At 51.4% G+C, this 14,875-nt stretch overlaps 1 protein-coding gene across 1 annotated transcript in view; it reads left to right on the top strand.

Moving 5' to 3' along the window:
• PLXDC2 (plexin domain containing 2) overlaps positions 1 to 14,875 on the top strand; it is a 369,954-nt gene that overhangs the window by 192,520 nt on the left and 162,559 nt on the right. The window contains exon 3 of the mRNA XM_054171328.1: positions 6,830 to 6,976. Coding sequence (XP_054027303.1) covers positions 6,830 to 6,976 — 147 coding nt within the window. The remainder of the gene's footprint in view (positions 1 to 6,829; positions 6,977 to 14,875) is intronic.

Genomic DNA, 14,875 nt, shown 5'->3' on the forward strand with positions numbered 1-14,875 from the left:
TCAGATGGTGCTGGGTGATAGGTTGGACTTGATGATCTCTGAGGTCTCTTCCAACCTGGTTGATGCCATGCCATGCCATGCCATGCCATTTTTTAACCACAAGTGAAATATTTATTTGACTTTTCTTAGTTATCAAAAGCTGGAAGTGCAGAAACTCTGCTCAGTTTTAACCATAGTTGATTATTATGATTATCATTATTATTATTGTTTTACATTTTCTTAGCCATGAAAAAATGGCAATGCAGAATCTCTGCCCAGTTTTAGCCATAGTTTGTTTGTCTGTTTGTTTATTTCACTATTCTTAGTTATCAAAAGCTGGGAATGCAAAAACTCTGCACAGTTTTAACCACAAGTGAAATATTTTTTGACAAATAGAATAGACCAGACCAGGTTGGAAGAGACCTTCAAGATCATCACATCCAACCTCTCATCCAGCACCACCTAATCAACTAACCCATGGCACCAAGCACCCTATCAAGCCTCCTCCTGAACACCTCCACCACCTCCCTGGGCAGCACATTCCAATGGGCTCTGTGTAGAACTTCTTCCTAACCTCCAGCCTAAACCTCCCCTGGCACAGCTTGAGACTGTGTTCTCTTGTTCTGGTGCTGGGTGCCTGGGAGAAGAGACCAACCCCCACCTGGCTACAACCTCCCTTCAGGGAGTTGTAGAGAGCAAGAAGGTCTCCCCTGAGCCTCCTCTTCTCCAGGCTAAGCAACCCCAGCTCCCTCAGCCTCTCCTCACAGGGCTGTGCTCCAAGCCCCTCACCAACTTTGTTGCCTTTCTCTGGACACCTTCCAGCAAGTCAACCTCCTTCCTGAACTGAGGGGCCCAGAACTGGACACAGGACTCAAGATGTGGCCTCACCAGTGCAGTGTACAGGGGCAGAATGACCTCCCTGCTCCTGCTGGGAATTTTCTAAGGCAGTTATCCTAGTTATCAAAAGCTGGAAGTGCAGAGAGCCTGCACAGTTTCAAGCAGAGTTGAGATGGGGTTTTTGTATTTGTTTTGCCTTTCCCTAGTTATGAGAAGCTGGAAATGCAGCAGCTCTGCTCAGCCTTAACCACAGCTGAAATCTTTCTTGTTTATCAGCAACCAGCTCTTGTGGTAATTATTTCTTCTTTGGCTTGGTGATGCCTTCAATGTAACTTGTGATTCCTATGGAGGTTCTGCCAGAATGATAAATTAGACTGGGGAAGGAGGTCTCTGTTGTCAAAACCTTTTCTTTTACTGTACCTGCTTCGTATGCATGACAGTGGTAACAGTTTCTTTTGGTCATTAAAGAAGAAAAGAAGTTGGTGAGGCTTCTGTCATCCTCCTGGCAGCAGAGTTTTAATTATGTGTACTTCTGTGACTCTCTCAGAGCTGCTGAAGTTGTTAGAAGCTGCTTCAAAAGTCTCACTGAAATTTGCTGGGGAAGAGCATCCTTGGCGTAGCACTTGGTGCAGCTGGTTAGCACCTGACTTGGTGTTTGAACAGTGGTTGAGCTCAGTGATCTGAGAGGACTTTTCCAACCACAATGATTCTGTGATTCTGCAGCAGTAGGTCAAGGAGAAAACAACCTGATTATGTCATGTGCTTATGTCTGTCAATATCTGAGGGCTGGGGGTCAGGAAGGAAGGCACAGGGACAGCCTCTGCTCACTGTGCCCTGGGATTGGACAAGGAGCAATGGATGGAAACTCAACATGAGGAGGAACTTCTTGACTGTGAGGGTCCCAGAGCTCTGGAGCAGGCTGCCCAGAGAGGTTGTGGAGTCTCCTTCTCCAGAGCCTTTCCATCCCTGTCTGGATGTGTTCCTGTGTGACCTGTGCTGGATGCTATGGTCCTGCTCTGGCAGGGGGGGTGGACTGGAAGATCTCCAGAGGTCCCTTCCAACCCCTAACATCCTGTGAGGCTGTGATATCTGCAACAGCTTAAGTAAAATGCAGCAGCAGCAGCAGTGTTAATGGAGGATAAGATACAGGTTGCAAGGTCTCTTCCAAAAGAAACAATTCTGTGATTCCATGGAACAGGATTTGTGGTTGATATGTTCAACCCAGAACATGAAAGCTTTCATTTAGACTAGAAGCTCTGGCAGTGTCTGGCAATCTTCAACACAGGACCACATCAGTAGGAATGGGTCATAGAATGATTAATGTTGGAAAAGACCTCCAAGCTTATCAAGTCCAACCATCGACCCAACACCACCATGCCACTAAACCATGTCTATGTCATTTTTAACACCTCCAGGGATGGCTACTCCACCACCTCCCTGGGCAAGCCTGACCACTTCTTTCCTAATATCCAACCTACCTTTCCCCACCAGTGCAACTTGAGGCCATTTCATCTCATTCTATCACTTTTTTACCAACCCCTACCTGGCTCCAGTCTCCTTTCAGGGAGCTGCAGAGAGCAAGGAGGTCTCCCTCAGCCTCCTCTTCTCCAGCCTCAACCCCCCCAGCTCCCTCAGCCCCTCCTCTAGCCCAGGGGCTCCAGGCCCTTCTCCTGCCTGCCTGCCCTGCTCTGCACAGGCTCCAGCCCCTCAGTGTCCTTCCTGCAGGGAGGGCCCAGAGCTGAACACAGCACTCCAGGGGTGGCCTCCCCAGTGCTGAGCACAGGGGGATGATCCCTTCCCTGGCCCTGCTGCCCACCCTATTCCTCACCAGCCCTGTTCTCCAGACCCTTCCCCAGCTTTGTTGCCCTTCTCTGGACCTGATCCAGCACCTCAGTGTCCTTCTTGGAGTGAGGGACCCAATACTCAAGTCCTCAAGGTGTGGCTTCATCAATGCTGAGTGCAGGGGGACAATCTGTTTTGTGGTCCTGCTGGCCACACTCTTGCTGATCCAGGCCAGGCTGCTGTTTGCCTACTTGGGCACACACTGATGGCTCATCTTCAGCCAGCTTCTCTGTGTGTTCTAAGCAGTGGGTCTTGTCATGTCAGAGGGATGTCAGGTCTGCGTGGCAGCACAGAGTGATGGGAGGGCAGTTCCATGCTGCTTACTGGTGGCAAACATACAATGAAAGAGAGTTTTGAGATTTAAAACTAAAGAGTGTTGGAAACTTAGAGCTATTAGGAGCTTTTGGGATGTTTTTATAAAGGGCATTCCAGTAAATGGTTTTCCTCATAGGGACTGGAATCATCTCCCAAGGGAAGTGGTGGATTCCCCTACACGGGACAGTTGTAAGGCTCAGCTTGCTAGGGTGCAGAGCCAGCTCGTTTCAACTCCACTATCACCTAGAAAGGTTGGAGCAGATGACCCTTGGGGTCCCTTCCAACCTGGCATTCAGTGAAACTATGTTTAAAAATGTTAAAAATTACAGTTTTTCAGGTGCCTAACTGCTCATCACTCAGCTAGAGCTTGGCTGTTGTCACAGGGAGCTACAGGCTGAAGGAGCTGGGGTTGTGGCTCAGTCCAGAGAGGGAAAGAACCTCAGTTCATTCTGTGTTATGAAATTAGAAGCACAAAGAAGGCCAAAATATCAACAGCCCTTGAGGCTATTTATTAACAGAATAAAGTGGATGGAACACAAGGAGAGAGAGAGAGAAAAGAGAGAGAGAGAAGATAAAAGGAATTACATTACCACACCCCTCACCCCCCAAGATGGTTTGGGTCTGTGGAGGAAGGCTGCTGCAGCTTTGGCATGGAGGAAAGGTCATCCTTGTTGGCTGTGCTGTCCTCCACTGGTGGAGGGGAGGGAGAGATCCCAAAGTCCAAGTCTAAGTCCTTCTCTGAGCTCCAGTCCTTCAGCTCCAGGAGTTGCAGCAGGCGGAACTTAGGACACGGAGAGAGGCTTCCTCCTGGCCTGCTGCCTCCAGGCTCCATGGTGATGTCTCTGTCCTTTTCTCTCCTGGTATTTTCTTCAGGGCAGCATTGTCCAGGTCTTTTCCTTCTTCCAAGCCAGTGGTTGCTCAGATCTTTTATGCAGTGTTTAGGTATGAGTCCAGGTGGTGCATATGCATATTCCAGAGAGTATTGATAGCAGTGGCCTGTGCCCATTATTTCCATGGCAGCTGCAGTCTGGTGAGCAATCTTTATCCTTTTCACCATCCTCCCTTTCCAGGGTAGCTGTTGGGTAGAGATTAGCTTCTCTGTGCCCATTCCAGAGAGTTGTTATCCAGTGGCTTCTTCCCAATACACATCAGCAAAGGTGATGTTAGCTTTGCTGAGTCACATCAAGAGAGACAAGATTTAGTCTCTCACAGGTTGGTCAGCCTGGAGAAAAGAAGGCTCTAGGGGGACCTTAGAGCTGCATTTCCATATGTGAAAGGGCCCTACAGGAAGGCTGGGGAGGGACTATTTAGAAGAGCTTGTGATGATAGGATGAGAGGCAACGGTTTGAAAGTGGAGCAGGGCAGATTTAGGTTGGACATCAGGACAAGTTCTGCACCATGAGGGTGGTGAGACAGTGGAACAGGTTGCCCAGGGATGTGGTTGAGGCTCTGTCCCTGGAGACATTCAAGCCTTGCTGTGGCCCCAGGCAGCCTGCTCTGGTTGGAGGTGTCCCTGCTGCCTGCAGGGGTGTTGGACAAGATGACCTTTGAGCGTCCTTTCCAACCTAATGCACTCTGTGAATCTTGCCTTGAAGGGCTTTGCCATGGGTTTCACTGATGTGGTGACAGGAACTGCATGATTGGATTTGGGGCCAGGGAACACTATAATCATCCTGTAAGATGATTGCCTGAGGTAGCTGTTTGCCTGGCCAACTGCTTGTGGTTGGGAGCAGAGCTGTCTTGTGCCACACATTGGTACTTTTCTTCCCTCTTGGCTCACGGTGCAGTCAACAGCGAAGCAGCGGTGACTCCCTGCTCCCAGGAGCAGCAATATTTGGGGCTCAGCCACAGTATCCCAAGGCTCAGTATTCCAAGGGTGAGTTTGATCTAACACTAAGGTGCTTCTTCCATTCTAAGCTGTACTTCCTGTCTCTCTGTAGTGGTTTAGATGGTTTAATCCACACCCACATGAAGCACAGCTAACCCAGCCGGAGCAGCGAATGGAGGCTGTGTTTTACAAGCAGTAAGGGAATGCAGTGAATCTGTACAAAACAGACAGCATTTACAATATCATGCAAGAATTCACAGGAAAGAACACACCACAGGTCCTCCTGAGGAGGATCCCACCTCTGTTTCCCCCCAAATCTCTCCCCCCCTTCCCTTTCCCCTAAAAGGATGTGGCGGTTTGAGCCTTAACTGGGAGTGAAGAGCTCAGATGGGGGCAAGGCTGAGAATCTCTCCCCTGCTCCCCCCTCCTCCCTCCCAACAGAAAGGGGGGAAAAAAAGGAGAGGAGCAAATCCACCAAGCAATAATTTGGAGTTGGCCTGGAAGTAGAGAGGTAATGAGTTGTCTTTAAACAATATGTATATACACACACATATGTATATATAGATATATACACACATCTATCTATCTATAAACAATAACAGGTAAGGCTCACAAGGGCCAGGAACAAGGATGGATGGGAGGGGAAGAAAAACAAGAACACAAAACCAGTCTCTCTCTCTGAAGAAGTGCAGAGGCAGCAGGGAGAAGGACCACATGGCAGAGGAGCAGGAAGGCAGCTGCAGTAGCTCCCATCCAGGAGAGGCAGGAGCCAAGAAGAGAGCTAATGGCTGCAGTGTCCTACCTTTTATACCCTAGCTGGGCAGGGAGGGAGAGTGGAACAGACTGAGTTTCCCAGGGGGAAAACACCCTGCAGGGAGGGCAGAGCATTCCCAAGCCTTTCACCCTGTTTTTCTTCAGGATGGGAGTTAATCCACCACAAAGGAGAAGGAGAGAGAAAAGGATGTTAAGGGAAATTTGTTAGCTCAAAGCAGTTGTTAAGAAAAGGGAGTTTTTCTTATCTCATCAGTTTCAGCCCAGGGTGGGCTGCATGCACTCTGGGCCAAGAAATGAAAGTCAGATTGAAGCTGGAGTGAGTGAGAGCAAGAATGCTAGAGAGATTTGCCGTGGTACAGCTCACATCTGACCAAAGAAATTCATTCAGAATTAATCTGTGTTTTCCTTTTACACCTAAAGCCCCAGAAACACATGAGGAATTACTTCACAACAACCCCATGCAGAGCTACAGGCTGGGGTCAGAGTGGCTGAGAGCTCCCAAACAGAGAGGGAGCTGGGGGTGCTGATTGACAGCTGCCTGAACATGAGCCAGCAGTGTGCCCAGGTGGCCAAGAAGGCCAAGGGCATCCTGGCCTGCATCAGGAATAGTGTGGCCAGCAGGAGCAGGGAAGTCATTGTGCCCTGTGCTCAGCACTGCTTAGGCCACCCCTTGAGTCCTGTGTCCAGTTCTGGGCCCCTCAGTTTAAGAAGGACATTGAGAGACTTGAAGGTGTCCAGAGAAGGGCAACAAGGCTGGGGAGAGGCCTTGAGCACAGCCCTGTGAGGAGAGGCTGAGGGAGCTGGGGTTGCTTAGCCTGGAGAAGAGGAGGCTCAGGGGAGACCTCATTGCCCTCTCCAACTCCCTGAAGGGAGGTTGCAGCCGGGAGGGAGTTGGTCTCTTCTCTCAAGCACCCAGCACCAGAACAAGAGGACACAGTCTCAAGCTGCACCAGGGGAAGTTTAGGCTGGAGGTGAGGAGAAAGTTCTTCACTGAGAGAGTTGTTAGCCATTGGGATGTGCTGCCCAGGGAGGTGGTGGAGTCCCCATTGCTGGAGGTGTTCAAGAGGGGATTGGATGTGGCACTTGGTGCCATGGTCTAGTCGTGAGGTCTGTGGTGACAGGTTGGACTTGATGATCTTTGAGGTCTCTTCCAGCCTTGGTGATGCTGTGATAAACATTCAGCTGGAGAATTCTGCCCCTGTCCTTTTCTTCAGGGCACAGCCTAAACTGTCCCCCTCTTTTCTCCCCTTTCAGGAGGACACAGATCATAACTACTACACTTCAAGGACGTATGGCCCCTACGATTCGACCAGCAGGGATCTGTGGGTCAATATAGACCAGATGGAGAAAGACAAAGTCAAGATCCACGGGATCCTTTCCAACACCCACCGACAAGCTGCAGTAAGTTGTTATCTCCTTCTGTTTCCTTCATGTGGGAATTTCTCACCAGTGGTATTGTGGCTCCTGTTCCCAGAGCTTCAGCCTTGAGTCTTAGTGAAGCTTTCAAAGTCTCCCCAGTGTTGCTATCAAACCATCCCAAGAGGTCTTTCTACACCTCCTAAAACAGTCCTTCAGAGATGGCTTCACAGGTATTAGCCTTACAGGTCAATGGAAGGGATTCTGCCCCTCTGCTGCCCCTCTCATGAGACCCCACCTGGTGTCCTGTATCCACTTCTGGAACCCCCCAGCACAAGCAGGATGTGGAACTGTTAGAGTGGGTCCAGAGGAGACCACCAAGATGATCCAAGGGCTGGAGCACCTCTGCTGTGAAGGCAGGCTGAGAGAGTTTGGGTGGTACAGGCTGGAGAAGAAAAGGCTCCAAAGAGACCTTCTAGAAACCTTCCAGTATTTTAGGGGGCTACAGGAGAGCTGGAGAGGGCCTTTTTACAAAGGCATGAAGTGACAGGACAAGGGTAGTGGCTTCAGACTGGAAGAATCTGGATTTAGATTGGACATCAGGAAAAAATTCTTCCCCATGAGGGTAATGAGGCACAGGAACAGGTTGCTCAGGGGAGCTTTGGAGGCTCCAAGCCTGGCAGTGTTGAAAGCCAGGTTGGATGGGGCCTTGATCAGCCTGGTCTGGTAGGAGGTGTCTCTGCCCATGGCAGGGGCATTGGAACTAGATGGCCTTTAAGGTCCCTTTCAACCCAAACCATTCCTTGACTGTAGGACATGTTTGTTCTGTAGGATCACAACCCAGCAAACAGTAGATGAGTTGAGATGCTGAAGCCAGAGGAGATTTTATCTTTGACAGCAACAGGATTAAGTTGCTGAAGTTGAAGTCTCTCATGGAAGTGTCAACAATTTGTCTTTCCTTTTGGGACAAGTGATCCAAAGTGATCCACGTTCTGGCAGAGGGGATAGAGGGGATCACAGCTTCAAGGTACCAACAGTCAAATCCCCCAGAATGTCAACAACAGCCTTGTCTGAGTGACTGTAATCATGCTGCCTGGTTAAAGTGGTGTGCAAATAATGGGCCTGGGAGTGAAACTGAATGCTACCCCATTTGGAGTTTGTCTTCTGAACATGAGCCTGCAGTGTGCCCAGGTGGCCAGGAGGGCCAATGGCATCCTGGCCTGCATCAGGAACAGTGTGGCCAGCAGGAGCAGGGAAGTCATTGTGCCCCTGTACACTGCACTGGTTAGGCCACACCTTGAGTCCTGTGTCCAGTTCTGGGCCCCTCAGTTTAGGAAGGAGGTTGACTTGCTGGAGTGTGTCCAGAAAAGGGCAACAAAGCTGGGGAGGGGTCTGGAGCACAGCCCTGTGAGGAGAGGCTGAGGGAGCTGGGGTTGCTTAGCCTGCAGAAGAGGAGGCTCAGGGGAGTCCTCATTGCTCTCTACAACTGCCTGAAGGGAGGTTGTAGCCAGGTGGGTGTTGGTCTCTTCTCCCAGGCAAGCAGCACCAGAACAAGAGGACACAGTCTCAAGCTGTGCCAGGGGAGGTTTAGGCTGGAGGTTAGCAGGAAGTTCTACACAGAGAGAGTGATTGCCCATTGGAATGGGCTGCCTGGGGAGGTGGTGGAGTCACCATCCCTGGAGGTGTTCAGGAGGAGACTTGATAGGGTGCTTGGTGCCATGGGTTAGTTGATTAGGTGATAGAATAGAATAGACCAGATTGAAAGAGACCTTCAAGATCATCACGTCCAACCTATCATCCAACACCACCTAATCAACTAAACCATGGCACCAAGCACCCCATCAAGTCTCCTGAACACCTCTGATGCCGCCCATTCCAATGAGCAATCACTCTCTCTGTGTAGAACTTCTTCCTCACCTCCAGCCTAAACCTCCCCTGGTGCAGTCTGAGACTGTGCCCTCTTGTTCTGGTGCTGGCTGCCTGGGAGAAGATGTTGGATGATAGGTTGGACTCGATGATCTTGAAGGTCTCTTCCAACCTGGTTTATTCTATTCTATTTGTTATTCTATTCTCAGATCTTGCCCTTGGCTGCTGACTGCATCCCTAGGAAGGGCCAAAATTAGCACAGCTTAACTACAGAAAATTTCAGCTCGGAACTGTGGTTTGTGAGATTCTTCTTTCAGCAATTTGCCAGCTTAGCTCCAGCCCCCTCCCCTCCAAAGCTAAGCCCAAGATCTGATCAGTGCCTTATTCCAAAGCTGCACAGTTCTGAAGGATGCAGGTGTCTGTAACAGCCTGGCTGCCTTCACCTGGGATCTTGGTAATCTGTGTTCAAGTGGACAATGGAAGCACACAAAAAGATAATAAAGAAGTTAAAATTGCCCATATCAGAAACCGGCTGAGGTTGGAAGAGGCCTCAGAGATTATCTGCTCTAACCTCCCTGCCATGGGCAGGGACACCTCTCAGCTAGCCTTGGTTGCTCAAGGCCTCATCCAACCTGGCCTTCAACACCTCCAGGGAGGAAGCATCCACAGCCTCCCTGGGCAACCTGTTCCAGTGTCTCATCACCCTCATAATGCAGAACTTCTTCCTCAGCTCCAGTCTAACCCTGCTCTGCCTCAGCTTCAAAACATTCCTCTTTGTCCTGTCTCCAGATACCCTCATGAGAAGTCTCTCTGCAGCCTTCTTGTAGCCCCCTTCAGGTACTGGCAGGCTGCTCTTAGGTCTCCCTGGAGCCTTCTCTTCTCCAGGCTGAACATCCCAGCTCCCTCAGCCTGTCCTCACAGCAGAGCTGCTCCAGCCCTTGGAACACCTTTGTGGCCTCCTCTGGACTCACTCCACAGCTCTGTGTCCTTCTCCTGTTGGGGGTACCAGAACTGGAGGCAGGATGGGAGGTGAGGTCTGAGCAGAGCAGATCCAAGGGGCAGAATCCCCTCTCCTGCCCTGCTGCCCACACTGCTCTGGCTGCAACCCAGCACACAGCTGCCTGAGGGCACTGCTGGCTCCTGGGGAGCTGCTCAGCACCCAACACCCCCAAATTTTTATCTTCAGAGCTACTCTCAACCCACTCTGCCCCCAGCCTGGATTTGTGCCTGAAGCTGGCCTAGCCAAGATGAAGGACTTTGCACTCTGTTGCCCAGGGAGGCTGTGGATGCCTCCTGCCTGGAGGTGTTCAAGGCCAGGTTGGATGAGGCCTTGAGCAACCAAGTCCAGCTGAGAGGTGTCCTTGCCCATGGCAGGGTGGTTGGAGCAGGTGATCTCTAAGGTCCCTTCCAACCTAAGCCATTCTGCTGACTATCAGGTGCCCTCTCTGCCTTTCTGCCAGCTCCAGCAGAGAAGGCTGTGGTGCCAGGGTAGCACACTGGTAGCCATCTCTGTTGGTACTCACCCAAATCTCTTGGGCCGTGAACTCGAGCGGCTGCAGCTGTGTCTCCACCCTGCTTTCAAGCAGTTGTTTTATGTCCCTCCTGAAGGATGAAAAAAGTCATGCTGTAAGGCTCCATCCATTATTTATGGCTCTAACATTGATTTCTTCCATGTGTCTGAGCAAACAACACCCATGTGGACTGCACAGCAAAGGTATTTAAAACAGAGATATGTTCTCTAGAACTGTAAAACAACTCTTGAGTGATGCTTCCTGAGCAGCCTACCCATAAGTAAGCAGCAGTCTCTTCCCTTCTCTCCCATAGAAATCAAATTTGCCAGCACTTTTGAATCTTAAAAGGCATTCTGTCCACCATAGGCAGAATGCCCTAGGGGGGATTTACCTGCTGATAGTTTCTGAAGGGTCACAACAACCCCATGAATGCTGCAGGCTTGGGGCAGAGCAGTTGGAAACTGCCCAGTGGAAAAGGCCCTGGGGGTGGTGGCTGACAGCCAGATGAAGATGAGCCAGGGTGTGCCCAGGGGGCCAAGAAGGCCAAGAGAAGCCTGGCCTGGGTCAGGAATGGTGTGGCCAGCAGGACCAGGGAAGGGGTTGTCCACCTGTACTCAGCACTGGTGTGGCAACACGCTGAGTACTGGGTTCAGTTTTGGGGCCCTCGCTCCAGGAAGATCATTGAGGGGCTGGAGTGTGTCCAGGGAGCAGGGCAACAGAGAGGGGGAAGGGTCTGGAGAACAGATCATAGTAAAGAACTGGCTTGATGGTGGCACCCAAAGAGTGGCTGTCCATGGGGCCGTGTGCCAGTGGAGGCCAGGGACAAGCAGAGTCCCTCAGGGATCAGTCCTGGCACCAGGCTTGTTCAACATCTCTGTGGGTGCCATGGACAGTGGCACTGAGTGCAGCCTCAGCAGGTTTGCTGATGACACCAAGCTGTGTGGTGCTGCTGACAGCTGGAGGGAAGGATCCATCCAGAGGGACCTGGACAGGCTGGAGAGCTGGGCACAAGCCAACCTCAGGAGGTTCAACAAGACCAAGGGCAGGGTCCTGCAGCTGGGTGGAGGCAATCCCAGGCACAAATGCAGGCTGGGCAGGGACTGGCTGGAAAGCAGCCCTGAGGAGAGAGACTTGGGGGTGCTGGGGGAGGAGAAGCTCACCAGGAGCTCTCAGTGTGCACTTGCAGCCCAGAAAGCCAAGCAGAGCCTGGGCTGCAGCAAGAGAAGTGTGGCCAGCAGGGCCAGGGAGGGGATTCTCCCCCTCTGCTCAGCTCTGCTGAGACCCCACCTGGAGTACTGCCTCCAGTTCTGGAGCCCCTATTGCAAGAGGGATCTGGAGGTGCTGGAAGGTGTCCAGAGAAGGGCCATGAGGATGAGCAGAGGGCTGGAGCCCCTCTCCTATGAGGACAGACTGAAGGAGTTGGGGCTGTTCAGTCTGGAGAAGAGAAGGCTCCCAGGTGACCTCATTGTGGCCTTCCAGTATCTGAAGGGGGCTCCAAGAAGGCTGGGGAGGGACTGCTCAGGATCTCAGGGAGTGATAGGACTAGGGGGAATGGAATGAAGCTGGAGGTGGGGAGATTCAGGCTGGAGGGGAGGAGGAAGTTCTTCCCCATGAGAGTGGTGTAGCCCTGGAATGGGTTGTCCAGGGAGGTGGTTGGGGCCCTGTCCCTGGAGGTGTTTAAGCCCAGGCTGGATGAGGCTGTGGCCAGGCTGATCTAGTGTGGGGTGTCCCTGCCCATGGCAGGGGGGTTGGAACTAAATGATCCTTGTGGCCCCTTCCAACCCTGACTGATTCTATGATGCTATGATACTGGACCTAGGGAGGAGCAGCTGAGGGAACTGGGGGTGTTCAGTCTGGAGATTAGGGGGCTGAGGAGAGAGACCTCATTACTCTCTACAGCTCCCTGAAAGAAGGTTGGAGTTAGGCAGAGGCTGGTCTCCTCTGCCTTGTAACAAGTGATAGGATTAGAGGAAATGGCCTTCAAGCTGCCCCAGGGGAGGTTTAGGTTGGAGATTAGAAGCAACTTCTTCTCTGAAAGGATTTTCAGAACAGGCTTCCCAGGGAGGTGGTTGAATCCCCATCCCTGGAGGTGTTTCAGAAGACAGAGAGATGTGGTGCTGAGGGGCATGGCTTAGCCCCAGCCTTGGGAGAGTTAGAGAATGGTTGGGCTGGATCTTCAATGTGTTTTCCAATAGCAACAATTGTATGATTCTGTATTCCCCACAAGAAGTGAATCCTTGAAAGGCTGAAATCCCAAATCTTTGAAAGGTGTCTGACAGAAGTGTCCCTATCGATGGCATTGTCTGGAGTCATGACCCCCAGGAATGGGCTGGTAAAAGACATGCTGAGACCATGGCAAAAGACCTGGTGAGGCCCCACCTGGAGTACTGCATCCAGTTCTGGAGCCTCTATTACAAGAAGGATCTGGAGGTGCTGGAAGGTGTCCAGAGAAGGGCCAGGAGGATGAGCAGAGGGCTGGAGCTGCTCTGCTCTGGAGACAGACAGAGAGTTGGGGTTGTGCAGGCTGGAGAGGCTCTGAGGAGACCTAATTGTGGCCTTGCAGTATCTGAAGGGGGCTCCAAGAAAGCTGGGGAGGGACTTTTGAGGGTGTCAGGGAGTGATAGGACTGGGGGAATGGAGCAAAAGTAGAAGTGGGGAGATTGAGCTTGGCTGTTAGGAAGAAGTTGTTCCCTACGAGGGTGGTGAGAGCCTGGCACAGGTTGCCCAGGGAGGTGGTGGAAGCCTCCTGCCTGGAGGTGTTTGCAGCCAGGCTGGATGTGGCTGTGAGCAACCTGCTGTAGTGTGAGGTGTCCCTGCCCATGGCAGGGGGGTTGGAGGTGGCTGAGCCTTGAGGTCCCTTCCAACCCTGACAACTCCATGATTCTGTGAATTGTGTGATTCTGGCTTGGCACCAGAATTGGTAGTGTTAGAGTTGAACCTGATGATCTTCAAGGCCTTTTCCAACTGAAGTGATTCTATGGTTCTCTGATTATTTTTTTTCACATGATGTTTGGGATTCTTTAAATGCTCCAAAAGTGTAGCCTGAACTTGTGTGCTCTGTTTCAGGGGGAGGTAAGAGTGCCCAGGAGCTGCCAGCTGGTTTTGCTGTAGGAAAAGCAATAAAGAAGGGATCTATGAGATGATTTGTTTCTGTAAACATCATGATCATAGGCTGGGGAGAGGAACACACAAATATTAATGGACTAAATCAAGTGCCTGGCACTGCAGGATTGATGTCACCAGTAGTGGTTTAACTTTTATTGGTTTCCTTTAATATATTGCCCTTATTATGTGTTGATAAAATGTGAGGTGTGGCTTGGATGCTGTTGTGGTTTAATGAGCAGGCAGACTGCTCTGTGGCTCCATAAGGGGCAAAAGAATAACTCTCACACAATGGCTCTGGGTAGTGATGGAGTGTTTAAATGGAGAGGCTGGACACAAGCTACAGTGCTACAGTTCCAGGGTGATGAGCAGAGCAAAGCATGTCAGATGCAAAAGAAATCCATAGCAAGCCAAACCTTCTCACTTATACATAGAATACATAGAATAAACCAGGTTGGAAGAGACCTTCAAGATCATCGTGTCCAAGCCATCAACCAATCCAACACCACCTAAACAACTAACCCATGGCACCAAGCACCCCATCAAGTCTCCTCCTGAACACCTCCAGTGATGGTGACTCCACCACCTCCCCAGGCAGCCCATTCCAATGGGCAATCACTCTCTCTGTGTAGAACTTTTTCCTAACAGCCAGCCTGAACCTCTCCTGGCACAGCCTGAGACTGTGTCCTCTTGTTCTGGTACTGGCTGCCTGGGAGAAGAGACCAACATCCGTCTGTCTACAACCTCCCTTCAGGTAGTTGTAGAGAGTAAGAAGGTCTCCCCTGAGCCTCCTCTTCTCCAGGCTAAGCAACCCCAGCTCCCTCAGCCTCTCCTCGTAGGGCTTATGTTCCAAACCCCTCCCCAGCTTTGTTGCCCTTCTCTGGACTCGTTCCAGCAAGTCAACCTCCTTCCTAAACTGAGGAGCCCAGAACTGGACACAGGACTCGAGGTGTGGCCTAACCAGTGCAGTGTACAGGGGCAGAATGACCTCCCTGCTCCTGCTGGCCACACTGTTCATGATGCTTCTCACACACCAGGCCAAACCAGCCCAGGCTTTCATCCCCTGTCCCTGCCAAGACCTCTCTGCCCTGCATACCATGAAGCCATTTGTGACTCAGCACAGATTCAGCTTGCCACCTCCAGGCCCCAGTTGAGCCCCCCTGGCCTAAGCAGCAGCATCACCAAGGCTGACAACCAGGCCTCACTCCTCCACTGGAGATTGGATGTTAGGAAGAAGTTGTTCCCCAGGAGGGTGATGAGAGCCTGGCACAGGTTGCCCAGGGAGATGGTGGAAGCCTCCTGCCTGGAGGTGTTTGCAGCCAGGCTGGATGTGGCTGTGAGCAACCTGCTGTAGTGTGAGGTGTCCCTGGCCATGGCAGGGGGTTGGAACTGGCTGAGCCTTGAGGTCCCTTCCAACCCTGACAATTCCATGATGCTGTGACATCTTTCCCTGGAGTAGAGAGGA

The sequence above is a fragment of the Dryobates pubescens genome, chromosome 21 (assembly GCF_014839835.1).
Source record: "Dryobates pubescens isolate bDryPub1 chromosome 21, bDryPub1.pri, whole genome shotgun sequence".
Classification (NCBI taxonomy): domain Eukaryota; kingdom Metazoa; phylum Chordata; class Aves; order Piciformes; family Picidae; genus Dryobates; species Dryobates pubescens.